The 21,541-nt window shown below is 65.3% G+C and overlaps 1 protein-coding gene across 3 annotated transcripts in view; it reads right to left on the minus strand.

The window, feature by feature from the left end:
- JAG2 (jagged canonical Notch ligand 2) overlaps nucleotides 1-21,541 on the minus strand; it is a 28,465-nt gene that overhangs the window by 2,302 nt on the left and 4,622 nt on the right. For 2 of the 3 annotated variants that reach the window (XM_054448663.2, XM_063652097.1), the window contains 23 exons: nucleotides 14,099-14,156; nucleotides 12,144-12,395; nucleotides 11,968-12,028; nucleotides 8,572-8,702; nucleotides 8,349-8,468; nucleotides 8,037-8,150; nucleotides 7,695-7,808; nucleotides 7,430-7,543; nucleotides 7,303-7,349; nucleotides 7,042-7,215; nucleotides 5,593-5,743; nucleotides 5,360-5,512; nucleotides 5,167-5,280; nucleotides 4,748-4,861; nucleotides 4,538-4,651; nucleotides 4,208-4,324; nucleotides 3,935-3,962; nucleotides 3,761-3,846; nucleotides 3,006-3,119; nucleotides 2,780-2,895; nucleotides 2,119-2,361; nucleotides 1,356-1,487; nucleotides 89-245 (listed from right to left, as the gene is read on the minus strand). In XM_054448663.2, coding sequence (XP_054304638.1) covers nucleotides 89-245; nucleotides 1,356-1,487; nucleotides 2,119-2,361; nucleotides 2,780-2,895; nucleotides 3,006-3,119; nucleotides 3,761-3,846; nucleotides 3,935-3,962; nucleotides 4,208-4,324; nucleotides 4,538-4,651; nucleotides 4,748-4,861; nucleotides 5,167-5,280; nucleotides 5,360-5,512; nucleotides 5,593-5,743; nucleotides 7,042-7,215; nucleotides 7,303-7,349; nucleotides 7,430-7,543; nucleotides 7,695-7,808; nucleotides 8,037-8,150; nucleotides 8,349-8,468; nucleotides 8,572-8,702; nucleotides 11,968-12,028; nucleotides 12,144-12,395; nucleotides 14,099-14,156 — 2,824 coding nt within the window. The remainder of the gene's footprint in view (nucleotides 1-88; nucleotides 246-1,355; nucleotides 1,488-2,118; nucleotides 2,362-2,779; nucleotides 2,896-3,005; nucleotides 3,120-3,760; nucleotides 3,847-3,934; nucleotides 3,963-4,207; nucleotides 4,325-4,537; nucleotides 4,652-4,747; nucleotides 4,862-5,166; nucleotides 5,281-5,359; nucleotides 5,513-5,592; nucleotides 5,744-7,041; nucleotides 7,216-7,302; nucleotides 7,350-7,429; nucleotides 7,544-7,694; nucleotides 7,809-8,036; nucleotides 8,151-8,348; nucleotides 8,469-8,571; nucleotides 8,703-11,967; nucleotides 12,029-12,143; nucleotides 12,396-14,098; nucleotides 14,157-21,541) is intronic. The other variant, XM_054448664.2, reaches the window with a different exon arrangement.

A 21,541-nucleotide genomic window follows, 5' to 3' on the forward strand; every position in this document is an offset into this window, starting at 1 on the left:
CTGGTGGCTGGCAGGGTCGGCCGGCTCTGTGCCCAACGCCTGAGTTGCCTGCCTGGTGCCTTCCCAGGGGCCTCCCTCCCGCGCTCACCTGTGGAAGAGCCGCCCATAACAACCGTCTCCACTTTGACCTCGGTGACAGCCAAGAGCAGTGAGCTGTTCCCCCGCTGGGTGATGGCGGCCACGATGGCATGGGCCGCGCCCTGGATCAGGCTGCTGTCAGGCAGGTCCCTGGCAGGGCTGAAGGACTGCGGCAAAGAACAGCATTGGGGGGATGGCCCGAGGGCCCCAGGCTCCCAAGAGCCTGCCCCCAATACTGAGGCCCTGGCCACGCTGGAGCATGGTGGGCGCACAGGAGACGAGAGCCCGGGGTCCCGCAGTGGCGACCTCATCACCAGGCAGTGAGTGGGGAGTGGGGAGGAAGGAGTGGAGGGGTGGAGGGTGTCCCCGTTCGGGCACACAGGAGAGCCCGGGGTCCTGTGGTGGGGACCTCGCCACCAGGCAGTGAGTGGGGGAGGTGTGTGGCCCCATTCACTGACGCCTGCTCCGAGATGGCCATCCCTTCTTGTCAGCTCTCAGCCCCCACCCCCACCTATGGGCCACACCCCAAGGGCACCACAAACCTAGTGCCTTCGCGAGGCCACAGCAACCTGGGGCTGTGCCCCTGCCTCCATCACGTCCCTGATAGCGCCATGACCGGTGCTGGCACACTTCTCACATCTTCCCCCTGCCCCTACTGTCCTTCCATCACCCAGCAGCACCCATCCATGTCCCCCACCCCCTCTGCGGCCTCAGGGCACCAAAACACTGCACGTCCCTCCTGTGCCTGGCCATGGCCTCCACCAGCCACACTGTGCCATGGCCACACCCACTGCTCTGCACACCCACCCACCATGTTCCAGAACATTCCCTCCCCTCTCCAGGCACATCTCCACCCCAGTCTCACCCGACCCCCTTGGTATCCATTCATATCTGACATCCCCCAGGGCCAGGGCAGGTGCCAGTTCCAAAGCAGGCCTCCCAGGGCAGACTAAGCCCACGGACTCTCCTGCTGCCTGTGACGTAGGGACACAAAGGCAAAAACAGAGCAGGGGACCGGGCGAGGATGCAGCTGCAGGGGAAGCGGGCTCCACACCACAGCCCTGCATTTCCCTGATGCTGGCTGGGCCCAGGGAGCAGTTCCACGGGCCTGCAGCGTGGGCAGCGAGGGGCTGCAGCCCCAGCGCAGGGAGATAGGCCTGCCTGCAGTCCTTCCGCACCAGGACTAGCCTCGCCGGAGCCTCTGCTCAGCATAGCCAGGACCTGCATAGTACGGGACCCAGGGCCCACCCAGGTGCTGCTCCCCATTGGGCACTCACCACGGCCACCTCCACAGCACTGGCCCCCGAGGACGCCCGGTCGCAAAGCAACACCAGCAGGCGGTCCCGTGCCACAGCCCTTGTGGCTGGCAGGGAGCGGATCCCGGAGCAAATGGCGCCCACCGTGGTGCCCTGGGCAGAGACAGGCAGTGCATGGGCAGGGCAGGGCCGTGAACCTGACACCTACGTCCCTGGACTGGCGCTGTGGGTACACGCGAGACACACCCTACAGCCCGCCCAGGAGAGCACAGCAAGGATGCTAAGGGCCTGGGGGGGCAGCTTCCCACCCGGCTGTGCCCTATACCAGGAGGCAGGAGTGATGGTGCCCACCCACCCATCCTCACGGCGGAGCCAGCTCCACCTGCAGGCCAGTGGGGGAAGGAGAGACAGGGCCGGGTACAGTGGGTCTCCTCCAGTTCTGAACCCCCCCTGGGAGACAGGAGCCCAGCTCCAAGCACACAGCAGACAAAGGTGGGTCCCTGGCCAGGGCAAAACTGCCCACGGAGCTACAACCCAAGAGCTGGGACGACGCAGCCATGGCGCCGTCAGTCCAGGCCCTCAGGACAGCTGGACAAACAGGCACCCCCAGCTGGCTGCTCTCCCAGCCTCCTCTGCCACCTCCACCCAGCACCAGGCCCAATGCCCCTCTCATCTGACCCCACAGGGCCACTCTCTGTGACCTCGCGGGGCTAGGCTTTGGCCATGCCACGAGCAGATGCCGGCGTGTGGCCTCTGCAAGCTCAGATGCCACCAGGCCCCTCACCTGGGGCACGTGGTCACGGTTGAAACGCAAGGTGAGGCGGGCACAGTTATTGTCCAGGTGGCCGGAGCGTGGCAGGCAGGGGGTGCTCGGTGGCTCTTCTGCACCGCACTCCCCCCAGGCCTCACAGGGTGGTCGCAGACACTGGCCTGGGGCCTTCTCCAGGCACCTTTGCCCCGGCGGGCACTGGGCGCTCAGGACCTCGGGCTGGCCAGCCAGCAGACAAGGCTTCCATCCACACCACACCTGGGCAGGCACGCACAGGAGGGTCAGGTGCAGGCGCACGGGAGGGTCAGATGCAGGCACACAGATGAGGACCCACAGGCAGGCACAGGCCCCATGCCGGGGAGGGACACCGCCCAGGTCTGTGAGCCCCAGGGCCCAGCCCACCCCCCACCCAGGGCTCCCAGGGAGGCAGGCCAAGCTCGACATCAGAAAGGGCAGGCAAAGCAAGGCAGGACCCAGACCAGGCCTCAGTTTTCCCAACTGCACATCGAAGCATGGGGCCTGGCTGAGCTCCCTCCTCCCTGGGTGTCCCTCAAGTGGGGGGCAGACAGCTCTGAGTCCATCCTGACCCCAGCACCCGCCTCCTGATCTCACAGAGTGGTTAGGGTCAGCGTGCACCAGCCTCGGGTAGGGCAGGGAGGCTCACGGGCAGCCACACCTTGCTGCAGTCACGGCGGCCATCCAGGCAGCGGCAGCTGTTGCAGTCTTCCACCCAGGAGCTTCCGTGTGGGAATGGAGTGCCCTGGGACCAGCAGGACCTCCCGAACCCGATCACTGTAGGGAGAAGGGGCTCGAGGGTCAGCAGTGGGCATCTGGCCCTTGGAGCTGGGTGTCACCCATGTCCCCCAACCCACCCCAGCCCAGGGCAATCACACAGGGCCTACCTTCCTGGCACCGGGGGCCGGCTCGGCCGGGTGGGCAGCTACAGCGATACCCGTTGATCTCATCCACACACGTGGCCCCATAGGCACAGGGCGAGGACTGGCACTCGTCGATGTCTGCAGGGAAAGCCACCGCTGCTCAGTGCAGTGAGGCCAATGCCCACCGCAGGACCGGCATGGCCTAGGGCAGCGGGGAGCCAGTGGCACACAGGCGCAAGCCCCAGGATGATGAGGAGCAGCCCCTGGGCCAGCAAAGAGGCCTCGCCAGCCCTGCATGGCCCACCTGCCCCAGAGCCCAAGCTGCTGCCTGCCTGAGGCCTTCCTGAGCCCAGCCTGACCCTGGCCCAACAGCACCCTCCTCCATCTGCTTCTGCAGTGGGCCTGTCCCATCCTGGGTTAGCCCCAGCTGCTGCGTCGGACCAGCCAAGGGGTGCCGGACAGACAGCTGGGCCAACACCCAGAGACGACAGCCCTGCGGCCACAGAGGAGCCCACGTCAGGCTGCACGCTCCAACCCCCATAGCTCCCTTGGCCCCGGACTGGTCCCCCAGGCTGGGGCCCCCCAGTTAATCACTTGGCAGGGTACACCGCAGGACCCCACAGGACATAGACATGTGGGGAAACTGAGGCTCAGAAGAGCGACAGGAAGTGGTTGTGGCCACACTGCCCTTCAAGGGACGTGGACGTTGATGTCCCCAGACTCCTGACACCTCGGCTGGGTTGAGGGGCTCCCGGGGCTGGGGCTGTCTGGCCACTCACTGATGCGGCAGTCAGGCCCCGCGAAGCCAGGAGCACACTCGCAGCGGAACCAGTTGACGCCGTCAACACAGATGCCACCATTGTAGCTGCAGAGCAGAGGGTGGGCATCAGGCGGCCCCCCGTGGTACGCCAAGTCCCACCCACCCCTGCTGCGGCCCCCAGGGTGCCACTCACCAAGGCAGAGGGTTGCAGTCGTTGGTATCTGGTTTGGGAGAAGAGAAGGCAGGGGATCAGTACCCACCCCCCAAGCGTGCCAGGCACTGTCCAGGCTGGCTCGGCATGATCAGGCTGTGGGGCTGGGGAGGGTCATCAAGGAGGGTGCCTTTTGCTGGGGGCAGGGGGCAGCAGGGGGAGGGGCTGGCAGAAGGGGATGGGGGACGAGTCGGGGGCAGGGATGTCATCTGGGTGGAGGAAAGTGGCCCCCACCCATACCCCTCCCACACTCACTGTGAGTGCAAGTACGACCCTCCCAGCCGTCCCGGCAGATGCAGGAGAAGGAGGCCCCGCTGCCCACGCAGGTGCCCCCATTCACACAGGGGTTGGGCAGGCAGCTGCTGTTCTTGGCTGTAAGGAGAGGAGGAGGAGGGAGCTTCTCACCTGGCCCCCGGCAGGCCCTGGGTCTCCACACAGCGCCCCCAACCCAGACAGGGCAGACAGACCCAGGGGCAGGGGGCAGGTGTGGCCCTCAAAAAAGACCCCTCAGCCCATCACGCCCGAGGGAGCGGCGGCTGGGAGGGCACATGCCCGGCGGTCACAGGGGCACTGGGGGCTCCTCACCGACAGCGCAGGTGCTGCCCTTCCAGCCGGGGGGGCAGGCGCAGCGGAAGGTGTCGCCGCTGTCGTAGCAGGTGCCGCCGTTGCTGCAGGTGTAGGCGTCGCACTGGAACTCGCCTGTGGGCACATGGGCCGCTCAGCAGGCGGGACCCAGACCGCCAAGGCCAGGGTCCTGGGGGCAGCCCCCGGCGGCCGGGGCCTGCGGACACTCACGTGAGTGGCAAGTCTTGCCCTTCCAGCCGTCGTCGCACGCGCAGTAGAAGTCATTGACCAGGTCGTAGCAGCGGCCGCGGCTGTGGCAGGGATCGGGAAGGCAGTCGTTGGGATCTGGGGGCGAGGACGCCGGTCAGCGGGCGGGGGGTCACCGGCGCTCGGGGAGAGCTTCCAGGGGGAGGAAGCACTGGAGCCGGGCCAGGTGAGGACAGAGAGGGGTGGGGAAGGAGCTTCGGGCAGAGGGAGCTGGCCCCGGGCATGGGGGCAGCCTGGGATTCCACCCCGTGGTGGCAGCACCCTCTGGCCAGGCCCTTCTGGGTACGGGGCCTGCCGCACCCAGACAGTGGCCCACCTCAGGGGGATGAGGGGCCCACGGGGGTGGAGGCACAGGCCGTGTGGGCGGGTGCTGGAACACTCACTGGTGTCGCAGAGCTCGCCCTCCCAGCCACTGGGGCAGAAGCAGCGGAAGGCGTCCACCTCGTCGATGCACGTGCCCCCATTGCGGCAGGGCTGGCCCAGGCAGTCGTCAATGTCTGCAGAGGTGAGCAGGGTGAGCCAGGGCCTCAGGCCAGCCCAGCCCCACCACCAGCCCCGCTGTTCGCGGCCACTCACTCTCATGGCAGTAGGTGCCAGTGAAGCCGCTGTCACAGATGCAGGAAAAGTTGCCCCCTGGCTGGCTGATGCAGCGTCCGTGGGGGCCACACACGCCGGAGGCTGCTGTGCCAGGCATCCCAGGCCCTGCATCTGACCCGCAGCCGTCGATCACTATGGCAGGCAGTACAGTCAGGAGTCAGGCCCGCCCCTGCCCCACCATCTCCCCCACCACCCCATGCCGCACCCAGCACCTCTGCAGGCCCCGCCAGGGCACGGCTCGCGGGGCACGGAGCAGTTCTTGCCACCGAAGTCATCAGGGCAGGCGCAGTAATAGTCACCCTCCAGGTTATAGCAGCGGGCGCCGTTCCGGCAGGGGCTCGGCTCACAAAGGTCGACATCCACCTGCAGGGTGGGGAGTGCCTGTGAGAGCCCAGGCCCAGGCCCAGGCCCAGGCCGGGAACACAGGCCAGGCCTCTGTCCACACGACGGCAGATCCCTGGGAACCCCCAGGCCCCTCCGCCCTGGGCCTGACAGTGCCAGCCAGAGCCCAAGACCCCTGCACACCTGAGACTGCCCAGGCCTTGTCAGCTGAACGCAGATCCCTGTGGGCCCCCACCCCCACCTCCACTGCAGCCCAGCTTCCTCAGTGTCCCTCGGGAGGGATGTGGCCTCGGCCCCTGCTGCTGGCAGGAAGGACAGCGCCTGGCCACCCTCAGAGCCAAGACTGGGTCTTTTCCAGGGCCAGCCACTGCCATGCTTGCAGGTCCTGAGGTCAGACCCCTGCCCTGGGCCCCAAGAAGCCGTCTGGACAGGAGGCACATCCTCTGCACCAAGGCCAGGGCAGGATCGCGGGCGGCCGAGAGTGGTAGGGAGGTGGGTGGGGGGAGGCAGGGAAAAAGGGAAGGTAAGAGGAGGGGGTGGTAGGGAGGCAGGTAATGGGGAGGCAGGGTTGGGGGAGGTGGGGGAGGGGGGTGGTAGGGAGGTGGGTGGCGGGAGGCAGGGTTGGGGGAGGTGGGGAAGGGGGGTGGTAGGGAGGTGGGTGGGGGGAGGCAGGGAAAAAGGGGAGGTAAGAGGAGGGGGTGGTAGGGACGCAGGTAATGGGGAGGCAGGGTTGGGGGAGGTGGGGGAGGGGGGTGGTAGGGAGGTGGGTGGGAGGAGGTGGGGAAGGGGGTGGTAGGGAGGTGGGGAAGGGGGAAGGCAGGTTACTTTGGAGACAGGTGGAAAGGGGAGGTTGGGGAGGGGATCCAGTACCAACAGATAGTCAGAGGGAGGCGAGAGCATCAGCCCTGAGAGAGATGCCCACTCCGACCCAGGACTCAGCTATGACAGGTGTATGCCCCTCCGCCATCAGGCACCCACCCTACCCCATGTGCTCTGCCCACCAGAGCCCCCTGCCCTCCAGTCCCGAGGGAGTGCAAAGATGGACAGATAGGCCTGGGCAGCCAGCAGCCCGGGGATTCCTAGCCCAGGCCACCAGGAGACCCATCACAACAAGCAAGGGCCACAGGGGGCCAAGCCTGGTGACCTGTGACAGCCCCGCCTGCCCACCTGGCACCCAGTGGAGGGCTGAGCCTGGGATGCCTTGGGGACAACTCCCCCTGCAGCACCCCTGGGTCACTCAGGCCCCATGGTTGGGGGACGAGGGCTGCCCTACAGCTCCCAGAGCAGCGGGTGGGGCAGGGTGACCAGGCAGACCTCACCTCACAGAGAGGCCCGGAGAAGCCCTGGGGGCAGTGGCAGTGGAAGCCGTCGGCCAGGTCCTCGCACAGGCCGCCGCTGTGGCAGGGGCTGCTGGCACACTCGTCTCGTTCCAGCTCGCAATGCCGGCCTCCGAAGCCCCGCGGGCACACACACTGGTACCCGTTCACCAGGTCCTGGGCGGGCCAGCCAGGTGAGCCTCCTGCAGGCACCCCGACAGCCCCACAGCACCCGCGCCACACACCCTCCCAGCCTCGCCTCACCTTGCAGGTGCCCCCGTGCTGACACTGCCCGCGACAGTCGTTGACGTCTGGGGGGCAGAGGAGCAGGGTCAGAGGCAGGGTCCCACGTGCCTCGGCCCACCCGCCGGCGCCCACCCCCCATACTGACTGATGTGGCAGTTGATGCCCTTCCAGCCCGGGATGCAATCACAGTAATAGCCGCCAATCAGGTTTTTGCAAGAAAAAGCGTTAAGGCACGGCTTCCCTTCACACTCATTGGCGTCTGTGAAAGAGACAAGGGGGAGCCGTGGGGCTCGGGCCCTGCCTGCCCCGCAGCACCGGCACCTGGCGCCCGCAGCCCAGCAGCACCAGCAGCAGCCCCAGCAGCCCGCATGCGCGGCCCACGTTCCTGTGGACATGCTCGGAGCCCTTACCCAGCTGGCAGGTGGCCCCCACCCACTGCTCGGGGCAGATGCACTCGAAGCCATCCACCTGGTCCACACAGGTGCCACCGGCCGCACATGGGTTCGAAGCACACTCATCGATGTCTGCAGAGGGTGGAGAAAGGTGGGGCCCTGGCAGTGTGAGCCATGGGAATACGGTCCCCGTGGGCAGGTGGCGCCGCAAGCCTGGGTCTTCCTGCCACTTGTCCTCGCCAAGCCAGCCGCAGCCACACGTGTGACTTGACCACTGCACCCCACCCCCGGCGAGTTGCCCCACTCCCAGACCCCCACTGATGCTAGGCAGGAGTCCCCCACTCATGTGCAGACACTCACCAAGGGCACAGGTGGGCCCGCTCCAGCCCGATGGGCAGTGGCATTCGAAGCCAGATGGCACCTCATGGCAAGAGCCCCCATTGGCACATGGGTTGGAGGTGCAGGCGTGCTCAGCTGTAGAACCACGGGGAGGGGACAGAGCTGGCAGCCAGGCCCCCAGCTTTCCACAAGCACTCCTCCCCAAGCCCACAGGTTCCCAAGCTGGGGGTCAGGGGCCCACCACACAGGAGGCCAGAGGGATGGGGCCTGACCGGCTCCCCAGGGAACCAGTCCCTGCCTGGCCAGAACTTGGGTGGCCAGCCCCCCACGTACCCTTCTCACAGTTCCTGCCCGAGTAGCCGTCGGGGCAGGTGCAGCGGTACTGGTCGGGCTCAGCGTTGATGCATGTGCCTCCGTTGGTGCAGGGGTGGTGGCTGCCACAGTAGTTCAGGTCTGGGGGCAGGGGTGGGATGCTCAGGGGAAAAGCCGGCCCCCCGCTCCCCCACAACCCACACTTCGATGGCAGAGCATTAGGCCTGCCGCCCCCCACCACTACCTTTGTCGCAGAGCAGGCCGCCCCAGTTGGTCTCACAGTTGCACTGCCAGGGCTCCACACAACTGCCATGCACGCAGCCGGGGTATGGGACACACTCATCGCAGAACCTCCCTTGCCAGCCGTAGCTGCACCTGGGGGAAGAAGGAGGGGTGCAACACCCAGTGAGCTGTGGCGCCTGAAAGGGTGGCAGGGGAGCCAGGCACAGTCACCCACACCACACCCAGGGCCGGCGGGCGGCCTCAGGCCTTTGAACTGGAGCAGCCCGAGCCAGGCAGGGGTTGCAGCCCCGCCAGCCAGCCCCACTGTCACGGGCATTCCCGGCCGCTGGCTGCCGACGGTCAGCCCCAGCTGTCCCGTCACTCCTCCCTGAGCTATTTTGGGACTCACCCGTGAGCTGGGCCCCGAGAGCAGGCGCCAGGAAAGGAAGGCCCTGCCGGTACCCCGGAGATGAGAATGCCGGCTCGGACTCACCAGGGGCTGCCAGGGCCGGGCGGACAGCAGGGGAGCACTTCTGGCCCTGCCTCGGCCATGTGTCCCTGGGCACAGCACGTGCCCTCACCCCCACCTCAAAGGCAGTCATTTCGCTCGCTCCCAGTAAAGTCCCACAAGGTACCCATCTCACAGATGGGGCTACTGAGGCCCACAGGCCGGCCTGGGCCAGCCCTGCTCAGGGTAGTTCCTGACTCTGCAGGAGCTCCAGCTGCACCCCCAGCTGCAACCCCAGGACACAACCCCCAGGCCTCACCCTGCCCCAGGCTATTGGCCAACGTCCCATCTTGGGAGTCCCCCAGGAGAGGGCAGGTGGCCAGGATAGAACTTGGCCTGACTTGAGGGTGCCTCCGTCAGGGGAGAGAGCCTGCAACGACGACACCCCAAGGCCCAGCGGGCTGCCATCCAGGCCCTGCTGGGACTCCCGGGGGGCCCTTCCTAGAACTCTCCGGCCCTGCAGGACGGGAATGTCATCCAGGCCACGTCACTTCCACACCGGCACCCGCCACACTTTATTTTTGTAAAAGGAAAGAACCACGGCCCTTCCTGAGCCGCCCTCAAGCCACACAGCCAGCATGGAAGGCCTATCGGCCCAGTTCGGCTGCCACAAATGGGGAAACTGAGGCTGGGGAGAACATGTCTCCAGCATCCAGCCCAGCACGCACAGTATCCATGCGGGTGGCCTCACAGCCTGCCTAGAATCCCTCCTCCACAGACACAGAGACCCAGGCTCAGGGCGGGGCTGTGACACACCTTGGGTCATCTGCCAGAGAGCGGCCACAGCCGGGCTCAGAGCCCAGACCTCGTGGGTCCCAAGGGCGTGCTCTCGACCCTGGGCAGGGCAGCCCACACCAGGCCCCCACCTCCTGGTTTCCCCAGCCAGCAGCCCCAGGGCCCTGGAGAGGCGGCAGCAGGAAGGCATGGCCATCTCCGCAGCATCCGGTGGGGGGGCGTCCTGCACTGGAACCTGAGCCGAGGCTGTCAGCAACAGCTGGGCCTCCCCTACAGGGCTAGCAAGAAGAGCAGGCGGAGCTCACCTACTGCCCCCACCCACCAGGCCCCCTGGACTCCGGCTCCTCATCTTCCTGCGGAGAAAGGGCAGGGATGGCCAACTTCCCTGCTGCCTTCCTCCAGCCTTGGTGGGACATTCCAGCTGCCAGCCAGCAGCCATCCAGGGAGGGTGGCACTGCCATCCAGGTTGTGTGATGCACACTGGGCCAGGCGAGGGTGAGTGAGGCCGACTCCTGTAGACCTACATCTACATCTGCCCAGACCAGGTCCACCCTGTTGCACTTTCTGAGCTGACTTGAGACTCGCTCAACCTGCCAGGAATCCCTGTGTGTGCAAGTGACCGGGTGGGCAGCCCCAGCCCTGCTTGCCTCCCCGCTCTGGGACTGGCCGGGAAAGCCCCTCACTGCACCCTCCAGGCCACTCAACCGTGGGGCCTGTGGAAGGGGCACCCACCTCCCCACCTTGACTCCCAGCTCAGCTGGTTCCCAAACTCCCCGACTCCTCTCCAAAACGCCACGCTGTGTGACCCTGGGGAAATCATTAGGCTCTCTGTGCCCCAGTGTCCTCGTCCCATGGAGACAAACCCACTCCTCAGAGGGAGGTCCCGGGACCCCTGCAACCCAAGGCTGGCTGGAGGGCGGTGCTCACCTCCACCTGCTGTCTCTCCACCCACTCACGCCGCTCTCTCGGGCTCCCCAGCTTGCTCACGCACAGTAAGCACCACGGCTCGAAGTCCATGCCCACCCCAGACCCTGGGCCCCAGCCCCTCTGGTTGCCCTGTCAACTTCTCTGCTTCACTCTAGGACAAAGCTGCCAGCCCCCCTGGCTGGATCCCCCCCCACCCTGGTCCGGGTCCAGAGGCCTCCACTGTCTGGACTTGGCTGCAGGACCCCGGCCACTCCCTCGTGGAGGTCCTTGCTGGCTCCTCATCCATCTGCCCTGACCTGTGGCAGCCGGGACTTGCCCCTTGGCCTCTCTCCTCTCCGTCTTCCCCCCTTTGCCGTCTGGGCTTTCAACACCGCCTGAATGCCACCCCCCACAGGCCCTGCGTGGCGCAGGCCAGGCCTCTCCCATGAGCTTCCTGGGTGTCTCCGGGGACAGGGCAGGCATCGCCTCTCCACATCCACCTAACCTCGGCCCCGCCTGCCGCTCTGCGGCATTCCTCCTTCAGCCACGATCGCTCCGATGCTCAGCAGCTTGGGGTTCTTCCTCACCCCACACTCTTCCTCCTTGATCAAATCCATCCACAAACCCCTGGGCTCCACCCCAGGATGTGTGCAGGACCGGTGCCCCTCTCCCCATCCCGCGGGCCCCTCCCCCACAACCCCCACATGCCCCACAGCAGCCTCCTCCTCACAGCCTCCCCCTCACAGCCTCCCATCTGGTGTTTCCCCACTCAACAGCTACCACAGCCCTTCCACCCAGCTTGCCCGGCTACAAGTCTGCCAGCAGCCCCTTCCTCTCTCCCTGGTCCTGCAGGCCTCAGCTCCCAGCACCGGTCTGCTCTGCCGCCCCTCGCCTGCTGGTGTCACTTACTGGCCGCTCGCCACCCACCCCCTCCCCACGGGCAGGGTTACCGTGTCCTCTGCCCATGCCCCATCTTCGGGTGGCTTGCAGCCTCCAGGTCTCTGCCCCTTGGTGACGTGACTGTCCAGCCAGCCTCCCCAGTCTCTCCTCACTGTCCTCACAGGGCTGCCGCCATCAGACACATCCCATGCTCACACACGCACCTACTGCATTGACTAAGGAGCCTCCCGAGCTCAGGGCCCGGCTCTCACAGCTGTGTGCCCGACCTCCAGCCAGCTCCGGGCGACTCCTGACAGCAAGGCTGTGTGTGCCAGTGAGGATGTGAGGGCAAAGGTTGGGAGGGCAAAGACGGGCCGGCGGCACACTCACCTGCACTCCCCAGGCACGGTGCATCCCCCGTGGAGCAAATTACACCCTTGTTTACACACGGCTGCGAACAGACAGGAGCGAGAGGCACAGCTGCAGCCAGCCTGGCCGCAAGGCCTGTGCCCGGAGCCCTGCCCAAGGCCCTCCCTGCTGTCCACGCGGCCCGGCGGTCCCCTCACCTTCCTTGCACTCCTTGCCCATCCAGCCGTCCATGCAGGCCTTGTTGCCATACTGGTCGCAGGTGTAGTGGCCGAAAAAGTCGTTGCGGGGCCGGCAGAACTTGTTGCAGGTGGCGCTGTAGTAGTTCTCGTCGCAGCGCACACGGATCTGTAGCTCCAGGTGCGCCACGTGGCCGCTGAAGTGCAGGCTCTTCCAACGGTCCTCCGGGTTGATCATGCCGGCATGCGACACTCGCTCGATCAGCAGCTCCTCTTGGGGAGGCGGCAGAGTCAGCACAGGCCAGAGAAACCAGCCCAGCCAGGCGGCCTCCAGGAACAATGGGGACGGGGCAGAAGTCTGCGGCTGCTGCAAGGCCGGGGCACAGCAGGCAGCAGCAGCACACTGAGGGCAGGGCCTCTGGCCAGGCTGCTACAGAAAGCTCAGGGCCCCGAGAGGCCTATCCCTCCCGCCACCAAGCCTGCGCCCCTGCTCCCACCCTAAACGCAGAGGGTCGGGGGGCCCAGCTAGGGGCTAGGGGTCCTGCAGGGAGGGCTGCTGAGACCACGGACTCCACAGAGAAGGCACGGCTGCTGCCAGAGCGTGAGTCCCATGTCCCACACCTGTGCCCATCCACCTGCAGCCCTGCTCCAACACCTGCACCCACCTGGGCACCGTGTCCAGCCCTTGCCAGCACAAGCATGGCGCTCAGTTGCCCTCCCCTCTCCTGAGCTGTGACTTGCTCCCCGAAGTGCCAAACACTGCTACCGTCCCCACCTTAAAACAAGCCTCCCCTCAAGCCCCCAAGACAGGCATAGGTCCCATGACCCGCTGTCTAAGCCTCACTTTAAGTAAGCCACCGGGAGACCAGGGGCCAGGGGCACCACAGCTGCTGGTGCTGGTATGCAAAGTCCGTGATGCCGGTCCCTGCGCTTCGGCACAGGCTCAACGTTTTCCACAATAAAAGGTGAACGGGTCCTCCAGACCCCACCTCTCCCACCTCATGGGCCAAGGCCTGGGAGGACACTGTGCTGGCCCACTCCCCAAGGGGCCTCCCAGCCGCCCCAGCCTCTCCAGGCTCACGTCGTCAAGAGCCCTGATGACCTTGCTTGGTCCTCAGCCCACCTGTCTCTCTGCCACCCCCTCAGGGAACACCCCTGCCCTGAACCGCTGGGGTCCCCACAGCTGCTGCTCCCCACCTGGGCACCCCCGCCGCCGTCCCTGCCCTGAAAACAGCCCCTCCACTCTGCTGGCAGCCAGGATGCCCCGGCCCCGCTCTCCCTTCTCCAACCCATTGGCCAACCCCATGCCTCCACTTCTGAAAGCAGCCAGAGCCCCTCTCACCCCCTCAGACTGCCCCTGGTCCAAGTTACCCTGACACGCCCAGATTCACGTGGCAGCTCCTCCTCAGTCTGTCCTGGCCCCACAGCCCACCCTCCATAAGGCAGCCAGAGCTTGCCAGGCGGAGCTTGCCAGCCTCCATGATCCGAGCCCGGCCCCGGCTGCCCCTCCTGCACAGCCAGCCCGCTCCTGCCTGGGCCTTCACACGAGCTGCTCCCTCGGCCTGTGGGTCCTTCCGCATTCACCCATGGAAGTCATCCCCCCGTTACAGCATAGGCCAGCCAGCTAGCAAGCGAGCCTCAGGGAGAGAGCCACCAAGGCTCTGTGCTCCAGTACAGACAAGTAGAGGGGACCACAAAGCCAGAGACACACTCAAGGGTGTCCCTTCCACTAAGTCACTGACATGGGCCCAAAAAGAGCAACATAGGCAAAGCCAGGACTGGGGAAGAGAGCGCATGCACAGCTCTGCAAATCCCAAACATGGCAGAGCTTCCTGGCAGCCAGAGCAAAAACGGAAACAGCACACATGATCCTCAGGGTAAAGCAAGGCTTTGTCCCAAGCAGGCAGAGGACGTGGGCCCTGCTACAGGCGCCCTGAAGCTGAGAGGAGCTGCCACCTGGCCCAGGGCTCACTCACCATTCGGGGTGGTATCGTTGTCCCAATCCCAGGCCTCCACGATGAGGGTGAAGGAGCGCTGCAGACATGGAGAGGCGGGTCAGGTGCCTGAGGCCACACCTGCCTGCCTTGTTCAGGGTGGGACAGGGCCCAGGGCCCAGGGCTCAGACTCTGTCCCTGGGTCTGCCAGGCTCTGGCCCTTCCTCCCCAGCCAGGGACCCCCTCCAGAGTCCTCACAGGACCCACCACCCTCCTCATCCTCAGGCCACATCCTCTGCAGACCCAAAAATGACCCAGCTCAAGGGAGAGAGACTGCCCCTCCAGGCCACGCAGGCTCAGGGGCCTGGGCTCCCTACCATTGGGGTGCCAGAGGCCCAGCCTGCCCTGAGCTGGCTCAAGTCAGCACAGAGCACAGGAAGAGCGACCGGGGGGAGAGGTGGGCAAAGGGCAGCCTGGCTGGAGTGGCCACAGACAGGGGCCCCACGGGCAGCCGGGACCCAAGCGTTTCCGGTGGAACGCCCCTTGGCGCCTCACTGGGGGTGACCACGCGAGAGAACGTGGGGCCCCACCACCACGCCGGCGGCCTCCACCAGGTGCACGGGGTGGCCAAATACAGGGCACCCAGCCAGAGGCCCCGACAGGCCAGAGCTCAGGTCCTGCAGGTACACGGCACACAGGCAAACCCACACCTACCTCCACCCCCACACAGAACAGGTGGCAGGAAGGGCCCTTGCGGTACAGTTGGGGAAACTGAGGCCAAGAGGTCCTGGGACTGCCCAGCACAGCCTCAGACCATGGCCACTATGCCCCCTCTGCCTCCGGGCCACCTGGCCCTTGTACCCCAGCCATGGTGACAGGCGATGCTGTCAGCCAAGCAAAGAGACCACAGGGCTGGCCCCCTGCTCCGCCTAGCGCAGCCCATGGAGACGGTCACTCACAGACATGCTCAGACAGGTGGGACCCCCGGGACATGCCCTGTACTACCCAGCACTGGGTACCCACATGCCACAGCCTCTCAGCCCTCACTGCCCAGGAACCCCCCAGTCCACCCCTGGTGTGCCCTTGGCCCCTGAGCCCAGCCCTGGCTCCATCCGGGTGGGGCCCAGAGGAGGGGGCTGGGGCTGAGTCACCTCAGGGCCTGCTGGCTTCCCACCCCAGGGGATGCTGCGTTGGGCAGTGTCCGGGCAGGCCAGGCTCGCTCCATCCCTCAGCGCACCCCATCCAACCAGCCCCAAGGCCTGGCTAAGCTGGGGAAAACCACACTTCCCCAGCCAGGCCCAACCCGACGCCTGCCAGCCCTTCCCCGGTCCTCACCCGCCGCGCACCCCCCGCACGCCCCGGTGCCTCGGCCTCATCCAGCTAAGGACAGGCCTGGCCTCCCAAGATGTCTCAGAAGACTGCACTCCCACGTCCAGCCCCTCCCTCACCAACCTGCTGCCAGCCACACCCAGCCCAGCCTCCAGGAACCCCACCCAGTCCCCCGCCCCACACCTCCGACTGTCCCTTAAATACGGACAAGTAGGGCCCAACACAGCCACCCACCCTGGGCCTCACTCACAGCTGTGCAACCCTGGCCCCCACTCCCGAGCCCCTGCCTGCAGAACACCCAGGGACGGCCCGAGGAGGCTCACCCAGCTAGGAGCACAGGATGGAAGTGGGGGGCCATCCGCAACCCGCTCCTAGAACCCTCCCTAGCCACGTCGAGCTGTCAACAGGCCCTCCCACCTCTTAAGTTCCCCTTAAACCCGTTTTCCCACATCCGCCATGGCCCCGCCAGGCCACAAGGCCCAGTCCCCGCCCATCTCCAGGGCTCCCTGAGGCCACCAGGGCCTGCAAACCTCTGCCGACAGGCGCCAGACAGTCCCCAGAGCTCCATCCACATGCCTCCCAAGGCTCCATCCACACCCCCACGCAGAGCTCCGTCCACACCCCCTAGAGCTCTGTCCACACCCCCACGCAGAGCTCCGTCCACACCCCCCGCCGAGCTCTGTCCACACCCCCAAAGAACTCAATCCACATCCCCCAACGGGGTTCCATCCACACCCCCTAAAGAGCTCCATCCACACCCCTCAAGAGCTCTGTCCACATACCCTAACAGGCTCCGTCCACACTAACAGACTCCGTCCACACCCCCAAGAGCTCCGTCCACACCCCCCAACAGGGCTCCATCCACATCCCCATGCAGAGCTCTATCCACACCCCCACGCAGAGCTCTGTCCACACCCCCCAGAGCTCCGTCCACACCCCCCAACAGGGCTCCGTCCACACCCCCCCCGAGCTCCATCCACATCCCCCAACAGGCTCCGTCCACACTCCCCCAGAGCTCCATCCACACCCCCCCAGAGCTCCATCCACATCCCCCCAGAGCTCCATCCACACCCCCTAATAGGCTCCGTCCACACCCCCCCAGAGCTCCGTCCACACCCCCCAAGAGCTCCATCCACACCCCCCCAGGGCTCCATCTACACCCCCCCAGAGCTCCATCCATACCCCCCAACAGGGCTCCATCCACACCCCCCCAGAGTTCCATCCACACCCCCCAACAGGCTCCAGCCATACCCCCCCAGGGCTCCATCCACACCCCCCCAGGGCTCCATCCACACCTCCCAACAGGGCTCCATCCACACCCCCCCAGGGCTCCATCCACACCCCCTCAGGGCTCCATCCACACCCCCCCAGAACTCCATCCACATCCCCCAAAAGGTTCTGTCCACACCCCCCTCAGAGCTCCATCCACACCCCCCCCAGAGCTCCATCCACATCCCCCAAAAGGTTCCTTCCACACCCCCACCAGAGCTCTGTCCACACCCCTCAAAGAGCTCCATCCACATCCCCCAAAAGGTTCCTTCCACACCCCCACCAGAGCTCTGTCCACACCCCTCAAAGAGCTCCATCCACACCCCCCCAGGGCTCTGTACGCTCCTGAAGAGTTCCATCCACACAATGCCAAGAGTTCCATCCATATTCCCCTCAAGGCTCCATCCACACCCCCCAGGACTCTGTCCACACCTCCCAAGGGCTCTGTCTACACCCCCCCACCAGGGCTCTGTCTACACCCCCCAAGGGCTCTGTCTACACCCCCCAAGGGCTCTGTCTACAATCCCCAAGAGCTCTGTCCACAAACCACCCCCGTCAGGTCCATCCACACCCCCTAGAGCTCCGTCCACACCCCCACCAGGACTCTGTCCACACCCTCCCAGCTCAGAGCACCCTTGGGGTTCCCAAGGCTCCTGCCCACCCCCACCCACCCACCCCAGCCTGTCCACCTGTCTGCCTGGAGCACCACCCTCGCAGCTGCACCTGGCCAAGCCCTTCCCCATCCCTGGTAACAGCTGGAGCAGCCAGCCGCTTCCCAGGCGTCTGGCGTTTGGCTCTTTCCTTCGTTCCTTCCTTCCTTCGTTCACATCAAGTGTGCAGCAGGCATGCCTCTGCCACCAAGGACGGCAACCTATAGCCAGCAGGGCTCAGGGAAAGCAGCAGGGGGCAGGGGCTGTTGTTCTAATAAGGCCAGGCCAATGGGTCACAGTGGCTCACGCCTGTAATCCCAGCACTTTAAGAGGCCGAGGCAGGCAGATCACCTGAAATCAGGAGTTCGAGACTAGTCTGGTCAACATGGTTAATCCTCATCTCTACTAAAAATACAAAAATTAGCCAGCCATGGTAGCAGGTGTCTGTAATCCCAGCTACTCCGGAGGCTGAGGCAGGAGAATCACCTGAACCCAGGAGGCAGAGGTTGCAGCGAGCCGAGATCGCACCATTGCACTCCAGCCTGGGGAACGAGGGCGAAACTCCATCTCAAAAAAAAAAAAAAAAAAAGGCCAGGCCAGGCTTTGAACAGGTGGCATTGGGATTGAGGCTGCAGGGCATGAGGAAGTGAAGGAGCTGCATGGCAGAGCCCACAAGGAGGCCCAGGGGCTGAGAACGCATAGCCCACGGGGACAGTGGGGTCATACCACAGATCCAGACCCCAGCACGGACTTCCTTCCTGAGGCTAAGCGAAGTGGGTGACTGCTGGGGGTCTGAGTGAGGTCTGTTGGGGGTCTGAGTGAGGTCTGTTGTTGGGGGTCTGAGTGAGGTCTGTTGGGGGTCTGAGTGAGGTCTGTTGTTGGGGGTCTGAGTGAGGTCTGTTGTTGGGGGTCTGAGTGAGGTCTGTTGGGGGTCTGAGTGAGGTCTGTTTTTGGGGGTCTGAGTGAGATCTATTAGGGGTCTGAGTGAGGTCTGTTGTTGGGGGTCTGAGTGAGGTCTGTTGTTGGGGGTCTGAGTGAGGTCTGTTGGGGGTCTGAGTGAGGTCTGTTTTTGGGGGTCTGAGTGAGGTCTATTAGGGGTCTGAGTGAGGTCTGTTGTTGGGGGTCTGAGTGAGGTCTATTAGGGGTCTGAGTGAGGTCTGTTGTTGGGGGTCTGAGTGAGGTCTGTTGTTGGGGGTCTGAGTGAGGTCTGTTGGGGGTCTGAGTGAGGTCTGTTGTTGGGGGTCTGAGTGAGGTCTATTAGGGGTCTGAGTGAGGTCTGTTGTTGGGGGTCTGAGTGAGGTCTATTAGGGGTCTGAGTGAGGTCTGTTGTTGGGGGTCTGAGTGAGGTCTGTTGTTGGGGGTCTGAGTGAGGACTGGGACCCACCAGGCTTTAACAGCCACTCTAGCCGCTGGACAGGAACCAGCAGGACCAGGAAGCAGCAATAGTGAGGTCAGAGGATGGGGCCAGCGTGGGTCTGAGAGCAGCTCTGGCCACGGGGCAGGCAGAGGAAAGCCAGGTCTCCCGGTCTCCCGGCACAGCCACACCTGGGCTTCAGGGCCAGCAGGGAGCTCCTCTCGACTCCCAGGAAACCTCATGCCAGCCACTCAGGTAAGATTACTGCCACCTTCGCCTGAGCCCAGGGCTCCGGTTACCTGCTCCCGCAGGGATGTGTGCCTGCCCGCCCGCCGAGAGGGCCTCACCGCCCGCCAGCTGGGGTCCCTACACCTGGATGGCAGGAAGTCATCCAGAGTGGACCTGAGCCAGCTGACGGGGCGGTACCTGTCTCACCCCACCTGCCAGCCCTCCCAGCTCCCCTTCTTCCCTAGGGGCCAGCCTCCAGGACTCATTTGCCTCCTCTGTGAATAGCAACCTCTCACCCCCATCCTTCCAGGACTCAGTTGCCTCCTCTGCGAATGGCAACCTCTCACCCCTGTCCTTCCTGTCTGGCGGGCCATGGTCTGGGACAGAGTTTTGTCAACACCAAACCCCTAGAACACAGGAGGGACAATAGGGCCTGGATTGGGCGGGGGTTGGGGGGCATGTTGCCCTTCTAGGAATGGGGCTGGGACCTGTGGGGATGTGGGCCTGGCGCTGGCAGGGGCAATAGGCAATGGGTGGGCTGGGGGTCTGGGGACAGGTCAGAGACCCATCACCTGCCCAGGTTCCCCAGCAAGCAGCGAGAGGAACCCAGGCCCTCCCTCAAGGCCAGCGTAGCAGGGCTATGACCCTGCCCAGTCTCTGGAGGCCAAAGGGGAAAGGGCTTCATCCCTGAGGGCCCAGCTAAGCCTCTCCCTGCAGCGCCCGGCCTGACCCACCCCCACCGCACAAGCAGACCCCCAGCCCAACTTCATCTCCCACCATCTGATTGCCTCCTCCCCAGCCCGAACCCTCAAGGCTAAGTCTAAACCCCTCCTCCGGTCCCCGGGCAGGGGAAACAGCAGTGGCACAAGTCAGAGGACAGGCAGACAAGGCGATAGATGTTCCACCCCAGGCCAGGGCACCTCAAAGCCCAGGGTACCCCAGGTCCAGGGCACCCCAAAACCCAGAGTATCCCACAGCCCAGGGCACTGCATGGCCCAGCATACTCCAAGACCCAGGGCACCCCAAAACCCAGAGTATCCCACAGCCCAGGGCACTGCATGGCCCAGCATACTCCAAGACCCAGGGCACCCCAGGTCCAGGGCACCCCAAAGCCAAGGGTACCCCAGAGCCCCAAAGCACTGCATGGCCCAGCACACCCCAAGGTCCAGAGTGCCTTAAAGCCCAGGACACCTCAGGCCCAAGGCACCCAAAGCACACAGTACCCCCCTGCCCAGGGCACTCTAGATCCAGTATACCCCACAGCCCAGGGCACCCTAGATCCAGTACACCCCACAGCCTTGTACACCCCATGGCCCAGTATACCCACAGTCCAGGGCACCCCAAAGCTCAGGGCACTACAGGTCCAGGGCACCCCCAGTCCAGGGCACTGCATGGCCCAGCACACCTCATGGCCCAGGGTACTCCAAATCCCAGGCACCCTAAGTCCACGGCACCCCACTGCCCACCATACCCCCAATCTACAGCATCCCAAAACTCAGGCAACCCAGGTCCAGGGCCCTGCATGGTCCAGGCCAACACAGCCTCCTAGACCTGCTGCCCCACCAACGCCCCGACTTGGTTTCTTCCCCTCGGCCTCCCACATCAGCCTCCCGCCCCCCGTGGAGCACAGCGCTTGCTGCAGGCGCCAGGAGCTCCAAACACAGATACATTTCCTGAAACCTGAGCTTCTGAGAGGCCCAGGCCTCTGCCACCATTGTCACCCGAGGGAGGGAAGAGGAGGTGGGGGCAAACACTATCCCCAGGGCTCTGGGCCCCAGGGCCGCAGCAGGAGGAGCAGACCAAAGCCCATCCCACGCAGGAACCCACACACCCATGCTCCACACCAGAGACCAGCCAGGGCCTTGCCTGGGTGCACCCCGCCTCCGCAACACACCCCCTCTAGGTCCCAGGCCCCCCACTGTGAAGACGGTGGCAGCCGGGGCCTGCTAGCACCTGCCACAAAGCCCAGGGTACAACTGATGCCTGCCACACCCTGCTCAGGCCTGGGATGTGGGGATAGGAATCCCGCTCAGGCCTGTGGTCTGAGGACAGGGACTCCGCTCAGGCCTGTGGTCTGGGGACAGTGACCCCACTCAGGTCTGGGGTCTGGGGACAGGGACCCCGCTCAGGCCTCGGGTCTGCAGACAGGGACCCCGCTCAGTCCTGGGACCTGGGGACGGGGACCCCGCTCAGGCCTGGGGTCTGGGGACGGGGACCCCGCTCAGGCCTGGGGTCTGGGGACGGGGACCCCGCTCAGGCCTGGGGTCTGGGGACGGGGACCCCGCTCAGGCCTGGGGTCTGGGGACGGGGACCCCGCTCAGGCCTGGGGTCTGGGGACGGGGACCCCGCTCAGGCCTGGGGTCTGGGGACGGGGACCCTGGCTGGGGCCTAGGATTGCAGATCCTTGTCTTCCTTCCCCCACTCCACCACCAGCAGCTCAGGCCGAAGCCTGGCCCCACAAGCACCCCTTCATTGGCCTAGCTTGCTCCCCTCATAAAGATACCATGGAGCAGCCCAGGAGGGCCCCTGAGAGCCGCAGTCCCCTCCCACCCAGGCCTGCTGCCTGCTCCCCAACCCAACCCCTCCACCTCCCAGCCTTCCTATCATGCTGCAGCTTTGACCCCTCAGCCCACCCTCAGGGACCAGTGACAAACC

This window comes from Pongo pygmaeus, chromosome 15 (genome assembly GCF_028885625.2).
Source record: "Pongo pygmaeus isolate AG05252 chromosome 15, NHGRI_mPonPyg2-v2.0_pri, whole genome shotgun sequence".
Lineage (NCBI taxonomy): Eukaryota > Metazoa > Chordata > Mammalia > Primates > Hominidae > Pongo > Pongo pygmaeus.